We start from the raw sequence: 27,813 nt of genomic DNA, 5'->3' as shown, positions 1-27,813 counted from the left end.
GGAGGATGGGAAAGGCAGCGGAGCACAACAGACACTAGTATGGCAATTTGTAAATCAATGGATGTGTAACTGATGTGATTCTGCAATCTATGTATGGGGTGAAGGTGGGAGTTCATAACCCACTTGAATCAAAGTGTCGAATATGATATGTCAAGAAATTTGTAATGTTTTGAACAACCCACAATAAAAAATTAAAAAAATTAAAAAAAATAAAAAAAAAATCATTATTAGACAGGATTTTGAATGTTCCCAACGTAAAGAAATGATAAATATCTGAAGTGACAGAGATGTCAGTTACCCTGATCTAATCAATGCAGATTGTACACACTCAATGAAATATATGTACAATTACAATTGGAAACAAAACATATTTAAAAAATTAAAAATAAAATTAGGGAATAGTGATGTATTTCGGTGATAGAGTACTTATCTTGCAGTGCAAGGCTCTGGGTTTGAACCCCAGCACTAAAATCAATCAATTGATCAATCAATAAAATGTAAAATTAAATGAGAAAAAAAAAATTGCAGAGGAATGGGTATCATCAAATATTACTCAAATGTTTTAAAAGAAACACAAAATGATTAACTGTGACTAGCTTTGAAGGATAAACTTTCAGTTTTAATTTCATCTACTCAGATTTTTAGTATTTTATACCAAATATATTGCTCAACATGAATTAATTTTAATTACTAAAAACCTGAAAATTACTAAAATATGTAGGAAATGTTAAGAAAAAGTATATTCATATGATAAAATGATTATAAGTACTAAAGATATTTGAATTCTAAAAGAGAGAAAGCAAAGGCATGGGGGAAATAGCTGGGGAAGTAACTCAGCATTAAATGGTTTTCCTAAGCATCTACAAATACCTAGGTTCAAATCCCAGCCCCAGCATTAGAAAGAAAAAGAAAATGATAAAATAATAAAAGTATATAGCAAGAGCAGTAAATGTAAACACAAGTGTAATGGAAAGAGGGCAAGATAGATGCAGAAAGGGAGAAGGAAGCTAGAAATTTAGGCTAAGTTTGAAATCATTACACGTGAAGGATAGTTATGGGCATTTTAAGGAGCTAGATTTTTTTCTGTGATTCTCAGTACTAGGTATACTCTATAACCACTTGGTGGGCTTTTTGAAAATATCAATGCCAATGCTTAATCCAGACCAAATAAATAGTCTTAATGTTTTTAAAAATACTAGAAACAAGAGATTTACTGAAAGTTACTTGCTGTTTAGATTTAGTGACTTTTTTTCTCTATTTATTGTTACTTTCTCTTCTGTTTTGTTCTGGGAGGGAGGTCAAGCATATGATTATAGCAATATTGACCCTAAAAATTCAGGTGATATGTAGAAAAGAAAACAGAGAAGATGGAGAACAAGTGTGTTGTCACTACCAGTCAATACTAAAGGACAATGAGGCAGAACAGTTTTGGTGCAGTCTTGTCATTGGGAAGCAAAGGAAGCTTAAAGATAATGTGGAAGTACTGAGCAGCAGAGACCTAACCAGAGCTGTGCATACACTGTACATCAGGCTCTGGCCTACCACTTGTACATACAATTTTATTTCATGGGTGGTTTCACATTTTTTAAAAAGGAGCTAAATCAGATACTGCCTGCTATAGAGTTTGGCTCAAGGTCATCTATTTCAAGGAGTAAAATTAAAAAGGAAAAAGCCTAGCAGTGGTACATGCCTATAATACCAATTACTAAGGAGGCTAAGGCAGAAGGACCTCATGTTCAAGGTCAGCCTTGAGATATAGCAAGAGTACCTCAAAATTTTAAAAATAAATAAATAAATATAAAGAACTGAGGATGTAGTTCAGTGGTAGAGTCCCCCTGGGTTCAATCCCCAATACCACAGGGGGAGGGGTGGGAGCGGGGAAGGAATCATGAAACCTCACCGATATTTTTTAGGTTAAATTATTGATTACCCATGATCCACAAATAGCCTTCTTTTCTGCCCTTTTCCCAAAAACATAGTATGCGAGTTATTAAAGTATTTTTACCCTATAATGGTACTGTCGAAACTCTCAAATAAATGATAGGAATTAGACAAAAGCTGCTGAGAGTCAGAAGGTAGACCTGAGTGGCAACCATCCGAACATTACAGAATTTAAAAAGTAGACACTCTGCAAACTCCCATTTTCAGCAGGAGAGACTATGAAATAGTAATTAATTACCTATATTTTCTATTGAAAGGGAATAAAACTCAACTTGACAACTGCGTTTTAAAGCACTCAAAAGGAGAAGCAAGGTACAAATTTTCTGTGAAAATCACAGACCCTCATTAGTCATTTAATGACAAGTGAAAGGAAAATGGGAAGACAGAGACCACCCACCTCATCTTGGTATCTTGCTGCATTCAGTTCAATAAAATCTTCACTGTAGTTCACTGAGAAGTTGAGGGCATTCACCAGATGGGCAGCCACATGCACACCTACAGAACACACCAGGTGCATGTCAACGAGATTTTCAGACACACTCTGTGTGGCGAGAAATCAGTTCCTCCCACAATGTAATATAGGGGCAAAGTTTAAGAGCTATATGGGCAATGGAATATTACATTGAAAAGTAAAGCTTTTAAAATATTTCAAAACTCTTGAATATTGAGACTTTATCTAATTTTCAAAAGTTAGAATGAAATAGCCATGGTAATTCAGATTTGAAAAAAAAGATACATACTCAACCGTTGACCCCACCACACACACATACATATTTAAAAAAATGCAAGTCTAATAACATTGACATTTACTGTTTTGCTTAAGGGGCTCCTGGGTATTTTAGGTATTCTACATCCTTCATCTCTCCCATGGTTCCAAACCTCTCTATATCTTATACACCTCATTGTCATACAACGTAAAATAGAGGCCAACTGAAAGGCTTTTGGCCAACTGAAAATTTTCACAATCCATAGATAATGTCCTAATCCCAAAAACAGAATGTTGGGAACCACTTCAGAAACAAAAACTCTGGAAAATAATGATCACCATTTGATAAATGACCTACCTATAATTGCACAGTAAAGAGTGTGTAGCTGACTCAGAGCTCATACAAAAGATAAAGCATTAGGAAATTACTATAGATTTCAAGACAAACTCATTTTAACATAACCAGGGGAGAAAAAAAAATATCTTGAGGAGATAGATCAAGGAAGGAGCAAATCACCCATATTCTCCTCCATTCCCAACCTTTTCCTGTGGGTGAAATAAGTTATGAAATGGGTAAACAATATTATAATGTATTGGAAGGAACAACAGTTAACTAAAAATCCTGTGATCTTGACCACATTGCTTGTCTACCAGCTCCTCAGTTTACATTTCTCTATAAAATGATAGTGACAGAAGTGAAAGACTTGAGATAAGTGCTCTGCAATTGCTTAATAAGCCATTATAGTTTCCAACAATGTATGGAATGTAATCATTCAAAAGAAGACATAGTGGGGAAAGCAGAGAACTCTATGATCCCCGGCAAGCCAGAATAAAAATACAGAGAGACTAGGAGCAATAGATTACAAAAACTAATGAAAGTGAGAGGGGACTGAATGCTAAATAAACTCAAAGTTGACTTAAAGGACTTATAAAATAGGTAATCAAATTAGAAGTGGGGAAAAGGTCACATTAAAAGTCGACAAATGAATACTTATTAGAAAGTTAATCAGGAGAGTGTGGTTTCAGTAAAAGAACAGACAGAACAATTGAACAGAATAAAAAGGCCAGAAATAGACTGTGAATAAAGTCAACTGTTCTTTGACAAAGAAGCAAAGGCAATGGAATGGAGGGGGAAAAATAGAATTTTCAACAAATGGTTCTGGAACAGTTGAAAATTGACATTTAAAAAAAAATGAGTCTAGACATATACCTCACATATTTCATTAAAATTAACTCAAAATGGATCACAGAACTAAATGTAAAATTTCAAACTATAATACCCCAAAAGCCAACATGAGGAAATATGTAAATTACCTCGGGTTTGATGATGACTTTTTATTTATTATAATCAATCATTATCATTTTATAATCAATCATTATCATTTTAATTGTACTTGTTTATGCGGTACAGTGTGATAATTCATTACACGTATACAATGGGTGATGTTTTAATCAAGGTAATTATCATGTCCATGTCCTTGAACATTTTTAAAAATTTTTGGTTAACACATAATATTTGTGCACATATAAGAAGAAGTACAGTGTGACATTTCAAAAGGGTATACAATATTTATTTCCATTAGCTAATAATGTTGAGGATTTTTTCAAACTTATTAATCATTCTTCTTTTGAGGAGTATCTATTCATATAATTTACCCATTTTGAATTAGATTATTTGTTTTGGGTTGTTGAGTTTTAAAATTTTTTATATATTCTGAATATTAATCTTTCATTGGATGAATAGTTTCTAAAACTCTTTCTCATTCTGTAGATTGTTTCTTCACTCTGTTGACTATTTCCTTTGCTCCTCAGAAACTTCTTAATTTAACATAATCCTGCTTGTCTGGTTTTTGCTTTGAATGCCTATAATTTGGGTGTCTTATAAAACAGAGGTATGCCTATTCCAATGTCTTGAAATGTTTCCTTGTTTTTTCTAGTGATTGCATAGTTTCAGGTCTTATATTTAGATCTTTGAACTATTTTGAGTTAATTTTGTATGTGTGTGAAAGATAGGGGTCAACTTTCAGTATTATACAGGTGAATATTTAGTTTTCCCAGCACCATTAATTGAAGAGTCTTTCTTTTTCTCCAACATATGCTTTTAACACTTTTGTTGGAAATTTGTTGCCTGTATACTCATGGGGTTATTCCTGGGCTCTGTTCCATTAGTCTGTGTGTCTGCCTTTTGCCAATACTATGCTGTTTTGGTTACCATAGCTTTGTAGTGTATTTTGAAGCCAGATAGTGTGATGTCCTCTGCTTTGTTCTTTTTGCTCAAGATTGTTTTGGCTATTCTGAATTCTTTTGTGCTTCCATGTACTTTTTTAGGATCATATTTTCTATTTATATAAAGAAAGACTCGAGATATAAAGAATGTCATTGGTATTTTAGCGGGAATTGTATTGAAACTATAATTTGGTGATGACCTTTGCATATAGCACCAAAGGCATGATTCATGAAAAAAAAAAAAGGATTGATAAGCTGGACTTCATTAAGTACAAGTCACGAGACTGGGAGAAAATATTTGCAAAAGTCATATCTGATGAAGGATTTTTATCCAAAATAAAAAAAAAAACACTTAAAACTCAACAATAATAAAATATAAAATGTGATTACAAAAGAGTCAATAAAGAGGACATATAGATGACAAATAAGCATACCTGCCATGTAGGATGCTCCACATCATATATCTTCAGGGAAACATAATTAAAACAACAAAATACCACTTTATAACTGTTAGCATGGCCAAAAACCATAACACTGACAACTCCAAATCCTGGTGCAGATGTGGATAAATAGGAATTATCAAGGTAATTATCATGCCTCACACTCACTGATAGTGAAAATTCAAAATGGTATAGTCATTTTTGAAGACAGTTTGTAATCCTGCCATACATACTCTTTCCATACATTAGAATATTTTCATGTTTTCCCAAGCAAGTTTAAAACTATGTTCACATGAAAACCCAAACACAGATGTTTGCAGTAGATTTATTCATAATTGCTATAAGTTGAAAGCAACTGAAGATATCCTTAAAGGTGAAGGGATAAATTAATTGAGGTATATCCAGACCAGGGAATATTATTCAAAGCTAAAAAGACATGAGCAGCCAAGTCATAAAAACATGTGGAAGGAACTTAAATTCATATTACTAAATGAACAAAGCCAATCTGAAAAGGCTCTATTCTATATGATTCCAACTGTATGACCTTCTGAAGAGGTAAATCTATAAAAACTACAAAAAGATCAGTGGATGCCAGGGATTAGACAAAAGTGAATGATGAACTGTAGAGCTCAGCGGAAACACAGGACAGTGAAAAATACTCTGCATGATACTAGCAGTGGATATGTGTTAACATACACTTGTCCAGACCCACAGATTGCACAATACTAAGAGTGAACCCTTGACAGTAGAATGAATCAGACATAACTTTCCTATGTTCATATATGAATACATGATCAGTGTAACTCCACATCATGTACAACCACAAAAATGGGAAGGTATACTCCATATATGTATGATATGTCAAAATACATTCTACTGCCATGTATAACTAAAAGAACAAATTAAAATTTGTTTTAAAAAGAGTGAGCCCTAACATTAGCTATGGACTTTGAGTAATAAATACGTGCACATGTAGACTCAATTGTAACAAACTGATTATACCATTCTGTTGGCAGATGTTGATAATGAGGGAGGCTATGTATGAAAAGGTGGTAGGCAAAGAGAGTATATGGAAAAATCTCTTCTCAGTTTTGTTATGAACTTACTACATTTGCTCTAAAAAATGATTTTTAATTTTTTTAATAAAAGAAATAAGCAAACTGTAACAAGCAAGTTTAAAAGAAGTAAAACAAAGATTGTAGTATAATTTGACTATGACAGGCATAAAACTTTATAAACAACTCAGTATTCTATAGCCTCATAAGTACTGAAATCTAGTTAAAAAAACAACTCTCATTTTAAATTAACTACATATTAATTTATATGTTAAATACATACTTATGTCGCAAAAATACAATAGCGCCCTTGAAGAATTGTCATTCTGAATTCCCCTGGGGAGAAAACTGTCCTACATAACAAACATGTAAGAGACAATTGATATACACTTTCCTTAAAAGGCTTTTAAGTCAAAAGAAACCTCTGCTTCTCATTTTAGGCAGCTGGGAAGAAGTTGTGCTAAGAACTTTATGTGAATATTTTCATTTAACTCTCACGGCAAAATAGTGAGGTAGGCAGAATCATTCTTATTTTACAGATAAGAAAACTCAGGTTAGCCAGGTGTGGTGGCACATGCCTATAATTCCAGCAGCTGGGGAAGTTGAGGCAGGAGGATCACAAGCTCAAAGCCAACCTCAGCAATTTAGCAAGGTCCTAAGAAATTCATCAAGACCCTGTCTCTAAATAAAATATTTAAAGTGGACTGGAGATGTAGCTCAGTGGTAAAGTGCCCCTGGGTTCAATCCCTAGTACCAAAAAATAAAAAGTAACATCCAAAGTAGACCACTAAGGAGTGGAAAAATGTGAACCCTCTAGGACACAAGGTCATCCAGTAGTCCTCTACAATATCTTGATCTCCAGGTTGTTCTCCAATCCACCCAGGATATTTGGACATAATTATAGTTTAGAACAAATCAAGTAATAAATATGCCACAGGTTTCTAATCCTCCTCCATTCCTAATCTTTCATGCTCCTGCCTCTGACCCATCCCACTCTTATCACAGCCTACATCCTCACCTCATCCTAGACTCCCAGTCTCCCTCTAGTCTAAGCTGCACCAGAGTTCTAAATCCATCCCTGAAATGCTTTCCCCATCTCTCACCTCCAGAAGTGGGGACTAATGATGGGAGGATGTTCTGGGATAAAACAGTGAATATGCCTGTTTCAAAAATGCTTGGTAATTTTTTAAAAGCTTGAAGTTTTAATAACTTCTTGGTAATAGCCATTGCAAAACATTCCTGAGTAAAAGTGGCCATACATTAATGTCCAGTTAAATGACTTTAGTATCAACACAGCTATGTCACATCAAATAATAGTCAGATAAAAATGTCAAGTATTATATGACACTGGGATAATCTCTGAAATTGTAAATTGAAATAACCCATCATGCTCTAAGAACTCCACATGTATGGTCTCATTTTACACTTAAAATTGTACAGTCAGTAGTGCAGTTGGTGCTATATTCACAATTTTACTTTTTTTTTCTTTTAGTACTGTGATTGAACCCAGGGTTGCTTAACCACTGAGCCATATACCCAGCTTTCTTTTTTTCTTTTTTTTTTTATTTTGAGACAGGGTCTCATTAAGTTGCTCAGGGCCTTATAAAATTGCTGAGGCTAGCCTCCAACTTGCAATTCTCCTGCCCCAGCCTTCTAATCCACTGGGATGATAGGCATGTGCCATCATGCCTAGCCATTTTACTTCTTTAAAAAGCCACAAATTGAGTATAAGAGAGGTGATCTAACACAGTAAGGCAGATGGCAGCTAGGGGTAGAACCTACAGAACCTCTCTTCAGGGCACATCACTACATCACTATGTTTATTTCTTTCTGTTTCAAAGATTTGAAATATACCACATGAATCCTCAATAAAAATTTATTTTACAATGACTTTTAAAAATGAAAGGATTCTCATTTTACATATTTAACTTCAAATAGATCAAGATAAAATTCCATAAATTCTGACATCAGTTATTATACCCAAATACTAATATCCAGGACATATTTACAAAATATAGTTTTGGGGGGAATCATTTTCTGTAAATGAATATTTCACATTTTATTTTTCAAGCATTTAAACTCATATCATATCATTCCTTTTAGAGCCTGAAAACTTTTGGTCTGTTTCTTCCAATATTTATAAATGAAATTATCTACTTTCGGGAAACAGTCCCCATCAGCCTGGGATGGGAGGTGGGGACTTTGGGTATCATAATGAAAAAGTCATAAGACACACCCATTTTCTGTAGTTCCCCTGGACAACTCTTTTTAAACTCATGGAAGAGTATAAACTAACATATGTAAGAAAAGCTCATGTTGGTGACAGCAAATAATGTATAGAACAATAAAATGATACATTTAAACACTAGTAAAATGTATATTTCTAAAAAAAAAGTTTAATATCATCTGACTTTCTCACCTGAGAAAATACAGATAGTAATACCACAGGTTATATGAAATGTTCTGCTTTTATCCAACAATCTTCTTGTTCTCCTGCTTGGTACCTAAATAAAATTTAATATGGTAAATAAGGTGCAACAAATAAGATGTACAACCTTTTTCACTTTAACACTACTCATAATATAAAAATTTTGGAAATATAGCAGAAGCCTATGAATAAAAATTAGTGAGATGAATTATGATACACTTAATGAAACATTCAAACAATTAAAAATAATGTGAAAAGATTATGTTATTGATTTCTTAAGAATGAAAGATACTTTTAGGGAATAAAATTATAAAATAGAAACTACATTTTGATTCTATGTTGTTCAAAGTTAAGGGCATTGGATGTTAATGTCTCTAAACTGTCATCAGTAGTTGCTCATGCAGAGTAGGATCAGGAGGAAAGTTCTCTGACTATTTTACATATTTCTGTGATGTTTGAATTTCACAGTATATATGATTTCCTTTGCTAGCCAAAAAATAAGATTATTTTTAAATGAGGCAATCTCATCTAGGGTTTTAAATGCCTGCTTGATCTCATAGAAAAATAAATGTCAAGCATCTTTGAATATCTGTATTTCACACTGTGAAACAATTTTTAAAGACTTATTAAATACTGGGAGACTTCAGTAGGCACTTTTATTTCCTGCCACTTATCTTTTCTTTTTTCATGCCAAGCCAATAGCCAGCCATAGGGATCAAAACCTAGCATTTTACAATGGAAGGCAATCTAGGGAAGGAATTATTTCCACAAAAATTACTGCCTTAAAAATAAAGTTTCCAAATGTAATTACAAGATTGAGAAGTTTTACCGGATTAAGTTGCACATATGAACTTCACAGATCAAAGCTACCTCAAGTTAAAAATTCATTTGAAATTACTATCTGTCTAGTAGTACCTTACTGTTTTAGTGATGAGTGGATTCACACATACCCACACACACACACACATACATATGAACATGCACATATACACAATAATAATCAAAGACAAAGAATTTCACTTATATCCTTCATTTTAAAACAGTAAATATTGTAACATAATCTTTTCACATTATTTGATCACACTAATTTGATCTAGATATGTTTTTTAAGCTCCAAATGGGTGTGTGTGTGTGTGTGTGTGTGTGTGTGTGTGTGTGTTAAGTAGAGATAAGGTGCCAACACTATCATGTGTTGCTAAAAGGCCACAGGATTCCTACTTGTTCACCTGGATGTAGCTAAGTGAAAATGCAGGACTGTGATGAGGCAAGGTGTGGTACAGAGAGCTCAGAAGTGGGGTGGATTTTAGCTCCTCCTTCACTAGTCATGATCTTGGTCAAGTCACTTCTGCTTTCCAAGCCTCAGGTTCCTCACGTACAAATGGAACTGATTAATCCTGATTGCAGATTCATTGTAAGGATTCACAATGTTGTGTATGAAGTGCTCAGCACAGTGCCTGAAAACACTATTTATAATTTTTCTCTGATCCTCTGCTCTACCTAGTGTTGTAGGAGAACTCATGGATGATCTTGAGAGTTAACATGGCCCTTACCATCATTTCTGAAGAAATTAATCTAAACAAAAGTCAGACCATGAAAATTAAACAGAATTAAGACGTGACCATAACATTTGATTTTATGTTGAAATCCATAATGAGGATGTTCTTTTTTTCTTACCTTCTGGGATCCTCGAAGATAAGCCAGGAGTGTTCGGCACATAGGTAAAAGGATAAGGCTGCAGTTGAAGTTAAGAACAGATGCTGAAGCTCTGCTGAAACACAATCCTAGCTGAACAAACAAAGCAAGGGTCAAAACATAGTTAAGTACATAAGCAAAAGAACCCTGACCTAGACCCACAAGCTGCAGGTATCTCCCTATTTCCCCTTTGAGGATCACAGTAAATACCTGCTCCTTCTAGAGTCTTCAACAGCCCTCCTTTCACCAGAAAGCCTGTTAGCAAAATTGGTTTCTTTATGCGCGGAATGGCTGTAAAACTTAGTTCTCCTCTCATGTCAGCTAGTGTTGTTATCAAATGAGTACATTCTTCCAGTTTGATTTCTTGTTTTGTCCTCACTGTCTAGGTGTTGAGAGCTCTAGAGAGAGAGAATCTCAGCACCGTTTTCTGCAACTCCACATTCATGTGGCATTGGATCTTTTATTCACTGATAGACCCTCAAGACTTTAAAGAGCTTTCATTTGTATCCTCCCTCTGAAATTCTCTCAGCATAACCCACTTCTTTACACTACATTACCTGCCTGCAAGCTCTTCACCTCACTAACTCTTCATCCCCAGGTTTCTAAGTAAGCTCTACTTACTCCAGACCTGAAAGCAGGAGAGTTGCCTCTATTATATACACTCTCACTGCTTTCTGTCCTTACTTTATTATAATGTCTGTTTAATACTCTTTCAATCTTCTCTTTTTAAGATTCATTTTATTTTTATTTACTGTATATATATATATATATATATATATATATATATATATATATATATATATATATATTTTATATGTATATATANTATATATATATATATATATATATATATATATATATATATATATATATATGGTACGATGTGATCTTTTAACATGTAGATACATTGTAGAATGATCAAATCAGGTCAGTAAATATGTATCACCTCAAATAAATACTTATCATACCCTTGTAGTAAGACCATTTAAAATCCACTTTTTGCTATTTTGAAACTTGCTACAAATTATTATTAGTCACCATTGTGCAATACATCATCAGAACCTATTCCTCCTGTCTGAAACTTTGCACCCTTCTATCAACATCTCCTCTTTCTGCACCTGCCACCACCCTGCCCGAAGTCTCTGGTAATCATTCTACTCTCTATCTCCAAGAATTCTACTTTTTTAGGCAAGTGCTCTACCACTGAGCACAACCTCAGCCCTCTACTTTTTTAGATTCTAACAATAAGCAATATCATACAGCAGTTCTCTTTCTGTGTCTGGCTTCATTCACTATGCACAATGTCCTCTAGGTTCATTCATGTTGTTTGAGATGTTCAATCTTAAATGAGATGGTACCTTAGAAAACTGCAATTCATATATTTGGGTATGTCTTGGAAGCAGGACATAAGTGTTTTTTGTGCACTATTTCCATTTGGTCAGTTAATTTCTGATTACAAAATAATTTCTAATTACAAAAATAAATGAATATTATAGAATATAATACAGTGGTGTTAGCAAATACACAGTTATATACTATTACTGGCCATGCACAGTTACAGTTTGAACATATTTCATTTATTAACATATCAAAACTTCTCCTATAACTCTGAGAAATAATTAACAGCTTTTTAGGATTACTCTTATATAAAGGGGAATGTGACATTATGATTATAATGTTATAATAGTAATAAGAGTAACATTAAGACCTAACATAAAACAAAAAAAAAGATGTTGTGGAGCCAAAATTGAAACCCAGAGGTTCTAGCTAGAGTGTCTATGCCATGAATAACCACTTTAGACTTCCTCTTCAAGTTGGCTTTTTAAAAGACAATGCCCAGAAGGCACATAGTAGGCAATAGATATTTTGTTAAACAACTTGAATTTACATTTGAAGAAAGGAAATGTAGACAACCAGTCTAGATAACATTTCTCTCCTTATATGCTTCTCCATCAACAAGATGATTATTATTCTTATTTTTTTATCATTAGAAAAATTAGAGGTACAAATATTTGAGATTATTAGAGAAGGCCACAGCAATATGTCCATTAGGATTGCCTATACACTGAGGTTTGGAGGGGATTCCTAGCACTCTTATTCTTCTTTACTTCCGTTTAGTATGTGGCATGTTACTTTAAACATTTTATGTTTTGTCCTATTTCTCTAATAAAAGGGTAAGCCCTTCAAGGACAGGAAAAATAGTTCTAAAATGCTTAAGATCACTTTACATTTTATTTCAGTTCTCATGTAATTAATTGATTTTTGAATAGATTTTTAATGTAATCCTCAGATCAGCTCTGTAACATAGGCTGAGTACACAGTATTATTGCCATTTCAGAGATAAAGAGCTTTTACTAAATAAAAATAATTATACCCACAAACAAAAAATTCTGAATTTAATGCTTTGGGGTAGTGCCTGGATACCAATATTTCTGAAAGCTTTCCAGATAATTCTAATATGAAACATGGATTAAAAATTATAGTCATAAACTAGTTAGCTAAATTGTATTGCTCATAAATTATAAAACAAAAACAATCATTAAATTATAATGAGTAAACAGAATTTTATATCTACAAATTTACTGACCAAACTGGATTTAAAATTAATTTTCATATTTAGAAACAAAATTATTCTAAATATGCTTAAATTAAAAAGTGACAACAACAAGATCTCATGTGCAGAAAGCTGACACAGTGAGGAAGAACTAACAAGAGGCTTTTCATTTCCTACCCTCTAACACAAAAACAGGCGCTGCACAGGTGCCTTTAATGGACCACAGGACATCTTTTCAAATGTTACAAGATACAAACGATTATACTCATTTCACAACTGAGTTACATAAGGATCTTAGAGGCTGAAACCTTCCCCAAGGTCATACAACTAGTAGAAGATAAACTCTGTACCTTAGACTGGGGGATTATCTTCATCTTGGGTTAAAATCAAGACCAAAAAGACAACAAGAAAAAAAAAAAAACAGGCCCAGAAGGTTATGCAAGGAAAACTACTATTAAAGATAGGGAAAGCCTGTTCCTATAGCCCCCTTGGGCCATATACATTATGACTTTGTTGCCAGAGGAGTTCCTTAGTCAAGACAAGGTCTTGAATTTTAACTCCCATCAAGTGCAATTGCTTCACTTCATTCCTTTGGTTTGAAATACTCCTGTAACCCTAGCTAGCACCACTTACTCTTCAGTTGGTATATTCATAAAAATGTTTGTATCTGATTAGACTCAAACTTCTTTGAGCTCCACTGTATGGCCTTGATTCTTACATACTCTCTCACAAGGTCAGTCCTAGAGAGGCAGATGTCCCAAAGGTACCTGAACCCTCTTTATAACTACCTCTCAACTCTAGGATCTAGGAAGGCAGAAATTGGTTTATACTTTTCTACTCCTTATTCATACCATGTTGCAAGTTCCTCAAATGCAACATTCTGGTGTTTACAGCTTTGAATCCTTAACCCTAACACAATGGCTATACCCAATAATATGGATGTGCACTGAATTTTTCAACACATGTATCATGTTTTGATAATCATCTCATTTGGTTACAACACTACACTTGGTTCATATATTTATAATCTTCAGATGATTTTATTCAGGAATCCTCTATGTCTAACAATTACTTTAAAATAGCTCACAGTATCATGGGAAAACATTAGGAGTGGTCAAAGAAAGTCCCTACTATCATCAGGAAGATGAAGTTTCTCTACTTACATGAATGCAATGCCATAAATGTGTATAAAGGAGAAAATTTCTTTCACAAAAACTAGACACCTCAAAAAATTATTAGTTCCATTATTATTCCCCTCAGAATTTTTATAAAAATTTATCCATCAAAATGGGTACTAAGGCAGACATGGTGGCACGCACTTGTAATCCCAACGGTTAAGGATTTCAAGCTCAAAGCCAGCCTCAGCTACTTAGGGAGACCCTAAGCAACTTAGCAAGACCCTGTCTCAAAATTTTAAAAAATTAAAAATTAAAAAAAACTTGTGAATAGTTGTTTTATTTATCAAAAGGGACTTTATAGATGTGATTAAGGTTATGGTTCTTAACCATAAAGAGAGTACTTTAAATTACCCAGGTGGATTCAATCTAATCATGTGAGCATTTAAGAGCTGAGAAATTTTTGCACTGGAGGCAACAGAGAGTGAGCAGTAAGGGATGTCAGAGAAATTCTATAAATAGGACTCACTGGTTGATATGTAGGGGCCCCTGTGTAAGGATAATGAGAAGCCTTGACTGGCAACCAGCAAGAAAAAGAAGACTTCAGTCCTCTGTCTGCAAGGGACTGTATTTTGGTAACACACCAAATAATCTTAGAGGCAGGTATTTCCCAGAACCTCACCAAGAACCCAGTTGACATATTCATTTCAGCCTGTGAACTTTGGAGTAGAGAAATCAACTGCTAAGTTTCTGACCTACAGAACTACAAAATAATGAATTTGTATTGTTTTAAACTACCATATGTATGATAATTTGTAAGAACAGCAAAACAAAACTAAGACACCAAAATGGAGGTCAGCTTTCATCAAATACTTATCAGATATTTCAGGCTGCAAAACCAAAGACGTATTTCAAAAGACGGTATAGAATATATTCTTTAATTTCATAGTAAATTGTTAGAAGTACAAATTTTAGATTCAAACAAGTTTTCTTTTTACTTTTGAGATGTCTAACCATGTCATTTGTTAGATGACTGGCTATAAACAAATTATAAACTTCTCTGAAGAATGGGAGATAAAACTGATATCAATACACAATTCAAAATATAGGTACCATACAGATCACTTTCTCTAAAGATGTAATTAACTTAAATATTAGGAACAAACAATGATTTAAAATCCATTATTTCAGCCTTTTTTAAAAACTAGCAGTTTTGAAGCCAATAAGCTCATACTCAAAACGAATTATTGAACTAAGATTCTAACTTAAAAGTTACAAAAATAACACTATTCACCTCCCAAAAATGAAAACAAAACAAAGATTAAAACAGAAAATTTAAAACCCTTATAAACAAATTAAGATATATCATAGGAGTCGGCAGTGGCAGGATATACAGTTAATACTAAAAAGCTAAGAGCATTGCTATATGATACCAACAAATATTTTTACAAATTTATTTTTAATATTTCATTTTATATGAACAATAAAATGATATTTTTTCTTTAAATAAGTTTAACAGGGCTGGGGTTGCGGTTCGGCAGTAGAGCACTCACCTAGCACATGCGAGGCCATGGGTTTGATCCTCAGCACCACATATAAATAAATAAGTCAAATAAAGGTAAAAAATTTTTAAAAAAATAAGTTTAACAAAAGAAGTATAAATTCTGTATGTAAAAAATAAACAATGGGCTGGGGATGTGGCTCAAGCGGTAGCGCGCTCGCCTGGCATGCGTGGGGCGCTGGGTTCGATCCTCAGCACCACATACAAATAAAAAAAAATAAAGATGTTGTGTCCACCAAAAACTAAAATAAATAAATAAATATTAAAAAAATTCTCTCTCTCTCAAAAAATAAAAATAAAATAAAATAAATAAAGATGTTGTATCTACTGATAACTAAAAGATAAATATTAAAAAAAAAATTCTCTTTCTTTAAAAAAATAAATAAAAACTAAAAAAAAAAAAGGAAAGAAAAGAAGGCCTAAGAATTTGTTGTGATATGCCATGGTTTTGATAGGACAATTTAACATTGTTAAGAAGCCAGTCTCTCAAAAATCAATTTATAAACTTAATACAGCTCCAATCAAAACTGCATCAGGGTATTTTTTTTCTGAAACTTCACAAGCTTATTTTAAAATGTATATGGAAAAGCAAAATTATTAAAACACTAAAAAGAAGGAGGAAAAATTCAGTCTATAAAAATGGGAGTTATAAAATCATAGTAGTTTAGTAGTTTAAGATTTTTTTGTTGATAGACAAATGACTAGTAGAACAAAACAAAGACCCATAAAAAGAAAAAATATATTGAACTATGGTAGCTAATATAGACATAGGGCAGACACCATCTATAATACTGGAAAAAGAAATGTCTATTCAATTAAGGGGGAAATTGGTTTTGCATATGTAAAAAAAGAGATGACTTTTCTATTTCAAACCACTCCAAAACATTAGTTCCTGAATTGATTAAGGACTTAAATATCAAAAACAAAATTGAAACTTTTAATAAACATATATATAAATCTTTAGCACATTATCATAGATGAGAATTTCTCAATACACAAAATGCTTAAAATCAAGCAAAAAAAGCTAACACATTAAATACACATGTATTTAATTTATGTATGCACATAAATTAAAACTACTTTTTCAAATGACAGAGAAATGAAGAACCCAAACTTCAGAATAATAGTGAATTCTAGTAGAAAACGAGGAAGACAAGACAGATGATAAAGAAGGATCAAATGCATAGTTGTATAGTACTCATAATGTTTTAATTCTAGGTGCAACCATGTGTTTTCATTATATCATATATAGTGAAGATGATAAGCCTATTTAAATAAAAATCAGACTGGGTTGTGGTGCACACCTGTAATCTTAGCTACTCAGGAGGTCAGTGCAGGAGTATCACAAATTCAAGGCCAGCTTCAGAAACTTAGTGACATTTTGTCTCAAAATTTAAAATTAGAAAGGACTGGGATGTAGTTCATTGGCAAAGCACCACTGAGTTCAATCCCCAGTGCTAACAAAAAGAGAAAGAACACTAAAACCAAGATTATAACTGGAAAGATGCAAAACTGACACAGCCTCATCCAAATAAAATAAAAATATAACAAATATAACATCATAGAAAATCCAAACACTCTATAAACAAATTAAATCATAGGAGAGTATACTAGAGTAGTAGTCACTATTTTTAAGTGATGTATAGAAACATCAATGAGGTTCATGCCTAAATTAATAAACTATTTTAGGAACTGAGGACTAATAGTAATTAGATTCTGTCATTTAAAATAAGCCAATAAAAGAAATATATATATCACTTAATATCACTTAAAGTGATATGTGTGTGTGTGTGTGTGTGTGTGTAAAATCACTTAATTCAATGTCTGTTACATTGCAAGAACTCAAAGAATACTGGGTGTTAATAATAGGAACAGTGTATTCTGGGCTATCACTGAATTCTACATTTCAGATCAGCTGTACCTCATAGACATTAAATATATCCATATTGCACCACATATTTTCAAAGAAACATAAGCATTAGGTATTGATACAACTCTTTGGGGGAAACCATTTTAAATCATACTCTTGCTAGATGGTCACTGCTGTTGTCTAGTACTATCTACATTCTTTATATAAATAGTATATCACAGGAAACAAGATGGGATACTATGTGTATATGTATCTTGAAGTAGGCACAAGATGACTCTACAGATACTAAGAATATGAATAAGGCATATACTTTTATTATCTTTCATTTATTTGTGCTCCTTAGAGTCCCAACTGAACACTTGGCAAAATATCAAGTCTTTTACACAGTGTTTATTGTCAATGAATGAAATATTGTTCCTGAAGAAGAGACAGGATAATAATTAGTGTTTGTCAAGAAAGCAATAATTTTTCATTGAAAGATCCAAAAAACAATAAATTTAGGCTGTTCCTACATTATGAGTTAGAACAACTTAGAATACCATACAGTTTAATATTAGAGAGTCAATGAATAAAAATAATCCTCTCTGGACTATCTAATAAAGATGTTAAATATAATTTTCTCACCTCAATCAGCAAAGTTATAATCATTTAAGAATGATGGGATTCTTTGTTGTTTATCCATGCCTCCAAAGAAATAAAATAATTGATATTTCTTTTAATATAATATATGCAAATGATAAGAAAATTTTGGCTTAAGTAATTTTTAGATAATGATTTTACCTGCAATTTTAATATATCATGACAATAAGTTTATTTAAAATAAATCAGCAAAAAAATCTATCAAAAAGTTGAAAACTTAAGAGGTCCAAATAAATTACAATTCACTTGAGGGTCAATGCTTCAAAGGAAATCTGTACACTTTTATTTTTCTAACTATTTGCTGAATGTGTAGAAGTGTTTAATTGTTGTGTTTGCATTAAATCAAAGAGTAATGTAATTCAAAGTGGCTTTAAGTGCCCCCTTGGAGTTTATTTTGGCATTCTATCTTTTCCTTATGAAGCCAAAAAATTCAAATGGAAATTTTACCAAAGATCAATTTCTTCACATGTTTGTTCCTGAATATTCTTATTACTTTAAACTAGGAATAAAAGTTATGTTTTACCAGATTCTCAGAGTACAAATGTTCTTTCAGATTCGAAGGAGAGAGAGAGAAAAAAGGAGATGGAGCCATGTTCAATGACACAATTGTAAGAAAATATTTTATCTGATTTCTACATGGGCAATATTCTAGTAGCTAAGTACACTTTCTCCACTTAGTCACTATGAATCCATAAGCTCCATAAGCACCAACTACCTCAAATTTTCACTAAAACGAAACCACTGCCCCCTGTTATCCACCCCACCCTAGCTGAACCATTTCTTTTACCCTCACCTGCTACTTGTTTTCAGATCTCATCAGTTAGCTGACACTAGATGGCAGTGTTATTTTCACATTTCAAGTCCTGCAGGAAGCCATCTGTGAATTATGTGAGGGTCTTCTCTCAGTATGGTAGCCAGGGTTATGTTTAGGTTAGGCATTGTGAACTATCTGTGGCTCTGCATGGCAAGAGATTGACCAATGCATCTGTTCTTTATATCCACTCTGCTAAGAAGATCCCTCATAGTAACTCTGGACCCTTTGGGAACTGGACAGCCCACTTTTAATCTCTCTTGGAGAACATCCTATGGATGGCCTTTGATGTTTCCCAATATATATAAAGCAGACTCAGGCTCCATTTTGCCATAGTCTAGAAGTTCGATCTGTCTGATAGGCTTGCCTGTTCTGCCTCTACTTTTGAAACTACTTTCTGTGTTCTGTGGTTTTTTTTACCTTTCTATTTTTCCTAGCTGTTATTTCTCAACCAGTCCACTCCACCGAGGGGAACTCCATTTCCATCACCTGTATGAGACATGGTCGAGAATGTCCCATTTGTCAATCCTTTACATGGAGTGCATGTTTTATCCCCAAAATTTATTTGTTGAGCCCCCAATCCTCAGTGTAAAAGACTTTGGGGATAGAGCCTCTGGGATATAATTAGCTTTAGATTAGGTGACAGGGATAGTACCCCCATGCTAGGATTAGTGCCCTTTTGAGAAGAGGAACTAACTAGAGCTTGTTCTCTCTCCATCTCTCTCTCTTCCTATCATCATCTTGATGTTAAGGTACAGCAGGAAGGTAGCCATCAGCAAACTAGGAAGGGGGCCTTCTCCAAATGTGGACCGATTGGCAGCTTGATCTTGGATTTCCTAGCCTCAAGAACTGTAAGAAACAAATGTTTGTTGATTAAGCCAACAACTCTCTGACATTTTGTTGCAGAAGCTCAAATTAAAACAGTGCTATAAAATTTATAAGAAGTCACACCATTTGAAGGAAATTATAAAAGAATATAACATTTAGAGATTACAAATATATGGTTATTGTCCTAAAATCTCAAACATGTATCTTCTTATCTTAAATGCTATTCCTAAGATCCTTCTTAACAGCTATGAATCATGAGCTAATTAACTGATACTTTAACAGTCTAAAATATAAGTAGTATAAAAAGTAACTTAGAGTCTTAGGGCCACTCTATCATATCCTTTCTCTAACCTCTTTTCTGTAGTTCTACAGTAAAAGTTATCTCTTCCACTTACATTATTTATTCAACATGTATTTATTGTGATGTGCACAGATTGCAGGATACCAGGAGTGAACTAAAAATAGAAAATGCCCTTTCCCTTAGTATTCCGATATTTTAGTAGGAAAAATAGATATTAATCAAATGGCTACATATGCGAATGTGAATTGTAGCAGTGATAAATGCAGTGATAGATTTCTTGTACCAGGAAATGAGGTCCGAATGGGAAATCAGTAAGTCTTCCCTAATGAAGTGAAAAAAATAAACTGAGTCCTGGAGAGGGAGAGTCAAAGCAACCTAAGAATGAGAAGACCATGCACGTAGGAGAAAACACTATGATAAATGAAATGTAGCAAATGGGAACGTGTCCATAAAAAATTTAAAGTAGGCCAATACGGTGGGGGTATAGTGGAGGGGGAGGCTACAGGAAGCTGGAGAAGCAGGTGGGAGCACTTGCTGGATTTTGCAGGCTGTGGTAAGAATGTGTCTTTAGGCTTAAATCAAAGCACAGTACCTTACTATGCTTGAGATACTGTAACAACCATACATTGGGTGGCTTATAACAACTAACATTTATTTCCTACAATTTTGAAGGCTTGAAATTACAGATTCAAGGCAGATTCAGTCTAGTGAGGACCACCTCCTCATAGGTAATACTTTCTCACTCCTCGTATGATGGCTAGCTAGCTCTCTGAAGCCTCCTTAACAAGAGTGCTAGTCCTAACCATGGAAGGCTCTAACCTAGTTAGTTCCCTAATCACCAGCTCACCACAAAGGCCCACCTCCTAATACTATCACCTTGGGGTTAGGTCTTCAATATATGAATTTGGAGAGCACAAACTTTCAGAGCAGAGCACAGTCACTATATTTAAACAGAAAATGGTACTTAAGAGATTATTATTTAATAATGATTACTCTCAATGAAGTGTGGAGAACAGATTGGAAGGGAGAAATTTTTGGCAATTATGTTACTTTATGCAGTTAATAATCACAGAAATGAAACTTTGTTAAATACAAGAATAACTTTTAAAGCTAATTATATTTGAATCTTACATACAGAAGATATTCAGTTTTGACCAAATATTTAACTTACTAGTACATTTATTTTATCAAATACTTTATTAAAAACATATTATTTTTCATTTGGAAGAGGGCCTCACCCACCTCTATCTCCTACCCAGCATCTAAATCTCTTCTCTGATAGCCTCCAACCATAGGTAAGCTCTGATTGAATTCTTCCAGAGACAGCTGGCTGTCCCACTTAAAAACTTCCATTGTATTTTCTGACACTGAGATAGAATTTCTGTCTCTGTAATTTCACCACAGAACTCCTCTGAATAGTATTTTTTCTAAAACAGACATTTAAAAAATGAACATAAAAGGGGTATGGTTTCCTAGCCCAGTCTTGTTTTCTTCGTGAATATAATTAGTTGCCACTACAGCTATTGTTGTAATTTTAAGAAGCTCTCATCATCTTGATGACACTTCCCAATGCACAGTCTTGACACAGATTGATCATACATAGTGGTACTGAAGAGTATCATCTCTCTAGGATGCCATTTGGCAATACTAAGATTGTTATGTTATATAGCAATTATGTAACACAATGGCTCTTCCTGAGTTTACAATGTATTTATTTCCTTTATTTGACTTGCTATCAATAAATGATCCTTCTTTCCTATACTAGAAAGAAAAGTTGTGGTGGGAGACAGCAAGTATATAATTTATTGGCTTCAGTCCATTAAATTATATTGGATGTGAATCCTATTCCAACTTTTTCCCCTCTCAACTTTGTCTCAGCTAAATAAAAATTTTACATTCATGTTTTCCACATCTTCAAACAAGTTCTTGACAAAGCTATTAAAATGTAACAACTCCCATGAAATAGCTGACTGTAGTGAGGACTTGCAAACTAACTTTCTGGTAAATTAATTTTCAAGAAAACATTTTGCTGTCACCTGGGAATTTGCTTAACAATTTAAGGGAATATAATATGACATGTGACATGCAAATACCTATAGAAACTATTCTATAGAGGGATTTGAAAACACCAGAAAGGTATTAATAGTAGACTTAAATAATTGGTCATTTTTCTAGGTTCCTCTTGGGGAATCATCAATAAGCCATTTCCAGAAAAAAACAGAAAAGTAAAAATAACCCAACAGGTTTATAAAATATTTTTGTATTGTGATTTGGTATTTGTGTTTGTCCAAAAATAAGCAAATTTGAGCTCTTTAAGGTCAATTTTACTGACTTCTCTCCCAAAGAGGTATTTTTGATCAAATAAAGTGCAGCCTATACAATACCTAATTCTTACACATTTTAGAGCCATAGAACTCTCTCACACAGTCTAACAAGCTATCAGACCATACTCCTGTGTGCCTTTACTTACACCAGCAGTTTATAAAGAAGCAAGGATAGGAACCCAGGTCCACTCGCCACAGTGTCATTTCCCTACCCACACATCAATCCAAGAAAGAAAGGTGAGTCAAGCGCCTCTTCTTTGCAAAACACAATACTTTTATTATTATTTTTTCTTTTTTAGTTATAGATGAACACAATATCTTTATTTTGTTTGTTTATTTTTATGTGGTGCTGAGGATCAAACCCAGTGCCTCACAAGTGTGAGGCAAGTGCTCTGCCACTGAGCTACAACCCCAACCCCATAATACTTTCTTACTCTTACAGTTGCTTATATTTTCCCCCCAGAAAATATATTTTCCTGTAATTTTATGCATATCTTCACAAGGGCTTCCCAAATCTGACTACAGATAGAAAATTTAAAACAAGCATATCTTTGCCACACTTTCTGAAATTCCGACTTCTTAGGTCTGAGGTACGGGTCAGGCTTCGTAGTCACTGTTTTAGAATAATTTGATGGCAGACAAATGTAAGTGTGAACTAAGCCCCTCCACTAGCTGTGTGGCCTTAGGTAATTCTCTTTCCCTATCTCAGTCTCATTTTCCTTACCTGAAAAATATAACAACAACAATAACAAATTCATACCAAAGGGTTGTATAAACATCAAGTGAGCAAATATAGAATTCAGTGCAGTGCCTAAATGTAGTTAGAAGTCAACAGATGTTATTATCATCATTCTATTTCCCAACCCTCTAAAAACCTGATCTAGTTTCAGAATGTAAATGCTGTTATGACATAGTTTGTTGCAGATCACTCTTGCCATGCTGTCTTTCCATCTTTAGCTCTGAAAGGTGGCATTGAAATTAAAGGTGTGAAAGCTGAACTTTCATTTCATTCATCTGCCTCTAAAGAATTCAAAAAAAAAAGTTCTAGACTTTTAGTAATTATAATATGGATGAACGAATAAGCCTAAGAGATGATCCTTCAGTATCCTTAGTTCAAAAAAAGAGAATATTTAACATGACTACCCAAGAAATCTGTCTCAGATCTAGGATCAGCACTCAAGACCTACTCTTTCCATCTTATTGCTCAAAGATAGCAAACATTCCCCTACTCTCCTCCACTCCTGCTGTCATTCTGGCAATCTAGATTTGCTCAGGAAATGAGCAGTGCTCAGTTTGAAGAAAAATCCCATAGGCACCCTAGCTCATTGATGAGACTACATATATCATCTAGTCCAGCAATTTTTTTTTCTGTCCCATCTCATATTCCATGGGTTTAAACAAATCAAATTGATTTTATCATACTGTCAGGCCACTTGGCTATACTTTTATGTCATGTGGCTCAGTTCAGTTTGAGATTAACTGAACCCCATTTCCTGCCCTCACTTACACCTCAAATTTTCCCTCTTCTTCACATATGCTAACAGATGTGAGCATCTCTCTCAGTAATTTGTTTTCACCTTTTACCATATCTCTCGTAGGACACCTAACTCTTTATATTGTAATTGTTTACCTGTTTACCTCCTGTCTCCCCTAAAAAATTACCAAGTGGCAATACAGACAAATGGCAAAGCCCAAACTGCCTATTTTTGAGGACTTTAAAGTGCATGATCACTAATAAGGAAATTTATATCCAAAAGTACTCTTGATAAAATATGCTCTGAGTAAAAAAAGTCAAAGAAAATTAGTCATGAGACAAATATATGAACAGAAATAGACAACCACAAAAAGAAGATTATACAATTTTCCAAGGCAATGGTAGGAATTTTTAATATATTTAACATAATCAAAATTATATATGGCAGAAAATCAGAACAATTTTTTCATATATCTATAAAGCCTGTCATTCTAATTTGAATGTTTGCTTTTCATCATTAATAAATTATAATATGGCTATGAATTTGACTATTCCATGGGAACAATTATATTTAAGAATAAAACATGAGTACTTGGGATGTAATTTAGTGGTATGGCATGTGCTTAACATTTGTTATGCCATAGTTCAATCCCCAGCATCACAACAATAAATAAATAAATAAATAAAAATACAAAATTACATTTTGGCAAAGAACTTACTTTAAAAGCCAATAATGTATTTTGATAAAGCTTCATATAGAAGCAATAGTGATAATCATGCCATAAGCAAGCAGAAAATAATTAATGACAAAAGTAATCATTTCCTAGTGAAAAAAAAAATTAACTACTCTTGTAGTGCTCTTGGAGTAAAACCTAAAGTTGGTGACTTTCTGTTCTTTCCATAATAAAGTGTAATTCATTACAAATGATTCTAACTGATGTCTGTCCAATGGCTGCCCTAGAGACTTTTAACTATGATGTAATTTTTGACTTGAGTTGACCTGTCTTCTCATCTATGAATTACTTCTTTAAAACAAACAAACAAAACCTCTCTATATCCAGATGAATTTAACAGTTGTAAAGAAAAAGCTAGTGGAATTTTTCCCCCATAAAACTAAGTGAACAACAAAAGTAGAGAGTCCATCCTGAATACATATCCAGATTTCCTAATACTTAGCTCAAAATTTCCTGTTTTATGCCTCCATTCTGCTATACTTTCTAAAAATGGCATTCCTTCCATTTTCAACAGGAATGTGGCTTTTACTTACAAAAGTCTACTGGAAGTCAGAAAGATATATAGTTATTACAGACAGAAAAGAAAACCATATCGTAACACAATATTTCTGCCCCAGTATTGTCTGTGTTGTCTTTCCTATGCCAAATGCTCAGATGGCAAGATATTCACTTCTAGACTATATGTTTCTCTGGCAAAGTTAAAGTTCAACATCAACAGAATTAAGAATTGCATGTGAACATGTCCATGACCTTCTAAAGGCAATACTGTCTGGCAAACAGGTCATAGATGAAAAGCTATGAAATTTCTATCACAGCTAACACCTGTGGCTTCTACCAAGGTCCTTGGATTCCAATAATAAATATTACCTTTGCTTTCCCTCACTGAATTGTGGTAAAGGATAAAGATTTATCAAATGCAAATGGTCTGACCTCTTTGGTTGACAAATATTATTGAAATGGATTTTTTTTAATTCAGCACTTAAATGCTGTTTCATTTTGTTGTTGTTGTTTGAAGAAAAATAAAACTGTATTTTATTTAAAATGGCAATCTAAGAAGAATCTGCAAACTGAGTAACCAAATACAAAAGTTTGCTGGATATAAGATTGATATTTAAAAACCAATAGCAGGGCTGCGGCTATAGCTCAGTGGTAGATCACTTGCCTCACATGTGTGAGGAACTAGGTTCAATCCTCAGCACCACATAAAAATAAGTGAATAAATAAAGATATTGTATCCATCTACAACTAAAAAAAGTCTTTTAAAATTAGCATTTTATTCACCAGTCAAAAAAATATAATTTTAAAAGAAGACAACCTTTATACGAGCATCAAAAACTATATTGGACTGAGAGATGAAGCTATTAAAATCATAAAATATTTTAAGGAAACATTATTATTGAATATGACATAAAGGAACACCCTTTATACATGTTGGTATTTATGACCACACCTTAGCTTTTCCCCCTTTTTAAGACACAACAAAGCTCAAGGCACGGTGGCACAGGCCTATAATCCCAGCATCTCAAGAGGCTGAGGGAAGAGGATCTCAAGTCCAAAGCCAAGTTGGTGAGGCCCTAAACAATTTAGCAAGATCCTGTGTCAAAATGAAAACTAAAAAAGGGCTAAGGATGTGGCTCAGTGGGAACCCATGGTTCAGCGTCCCTGAGTTCATTCCCTGGTACCAAAAGGATTACACACACACACACACACACACACACACACACAAACACCCACAACAAAGCCTCAAGAGTTAAAAAGCATTTGATTTTAATCACTTTTATACTTTCCTCCTTCAACAGAAATTATCTGTGCAGTGGAAAAGTCAGGGAGGAGTAAATTTATTTTACAGAGCATGGTTGACTTGAAATCTAACACAGGCCTCATTTCTCCCACATCATGGGTCCAGCACATCTGATCACAATTACTGAGTATTTAGTCACCTCTCAGCTATTCTTCATCAGAAACAGTCATTCCAAAACCTTGCTTCATTCTTCATCTTTAAACCATTTTTAATTTAACGTTAATTTAACATTTCTCCTAAAACTGGAAGCCCAAACAGATACACATACTGGTAGCCTAAGCATACAGAAAATTTTCAGAGTAAACAATGCACCTAGTAATGATATCCCATAATCTGGTCAGAATTTTTATCAAACTATTCATAGTGACACATAGTGACACTTGTACTGAATGTTGTCTTAGCTTTTTAGCTGCTGTGACTAAAATATCTAACCAGAACAATTTTAGAGAAGGAAAAGTTTATTTGAGGGCTCAAAAGTTTATTTCAGACGTCCATAAAAGGCCAGCTCCATTCCTCAGGACTCAAGGTAATGCAGAACAGCATGGCAGAAGAGTGTGGCAGAGAGAAGTGGCTCACAAGATAATCACAAAGCAGAGAGTGTTCTCCACTTGCCAGATACAAATATATACCTCAAAGCCACGCCCAATGCCCCCCACCTCCTCCAGTCATGCCCCACCTGCCTCCAATTAGCACTCATTAATTCCATAAGGGGGTTAGTTCACCAATTGGGTTAAGACTCTCACAACCTGATCATTTCTGCTCTCAACCTTTTTGCATTGTCTCACACATGAGATTTGGGGGGAAATCTCACATTCAGATTATAACAAATATGAAGATTCTTCTTTTATATGTGCTAATTGTATTCTTCTCAAACATATTGTCTATTTACTCTTCTAAACTTGATCCTGTTTTTTATTAAGTCTTCCTAGTTGAATCTATAAAATTGCTTTTAAATTCAATCTCTGTTCTCAAAATACTTGCAATTTAGTTAATTTACAATGTCTGTATGTTTTTTTTTTTTTCATATGATTCACCATGTCTTTTAATCAAGATTTTCAACTTTGAATCAGAAAATTCTCAGTCTTTTTGCAGGGGAAAATAAATTTAAGAGGAAGAACTCAGCGCCACAAAATGGCCTAAGAGTAGGTACTTGGTGAGGAAGGACTAAATGAGTAAATAGTTTGGTACAGATTATTTATTTAAACTTCTGATGCATATATGTTAAAGCATTAGAAAATACAGACCAACTCTTCATGAGTTTAATTGGTCAAACTAAATATGTAGACAGAGACAGAGACAGAGACAGAGTCATA

At 33.8% G+C, this 27,813-nt stretch overlaps 1 protein-coding gene across 8 annotated transcripts in view; it reads right to left on the bottom strand.

Moving 5' to 3' along the window:
* Nox4 (NADPH oxidase 4) overlaps positions 1–27,813 on the bottom strand; it is a 173,688-nt gene that overhangs the window by 131,422 nt on the left and 14,453 nt on the right. For 5 of the 8 annotated variants that reach the window (XM_048787917.1, XM_015477317.2, XM_048787918.1 and 2 more), the window contains 3 exons: positions 10,471–10,581; positions 8,788–8,872; positions 2,339–2,436 (listed from right to left, as the gene is read on the bottom strand). In XM_048787917.1, the coding sequence (XP_048643874.1) occupies positions 2,339–2,436; positions 8,788–8,872; positions 10,471–10,581 (294 nt within the window). Of the gene's footprint in view, positions 1–2,338; positions 2,437–5,307; positions 5,338–8,787; positions 8,873–10,470; positions 10,582–27,813 lie in introns of those variants that run through there. The other 3 variants (XM_015477319.2, XM_048787920.1, XM_048787922.1) reach the window with 2 other exon arrangements.

Source organism: Marmota marmota, unplaced genomic scaffold (genome assembly GCF_001458135.2).
Source record: "Marmota marmota marmota unplaced genomic scaffold, marMar, whole genome shotgun sequence".
Taxonomy (NCBI): Eukaryota; Metazoa; Chordata; class Mammalia; order Rodentia; family Sciuridae; genus Marmota; species Marmota marmota.
Note: the sequence above shows the minus strand (reverse complement) of the source record. Positions and strands in the feature narration are given on the sequence as shown.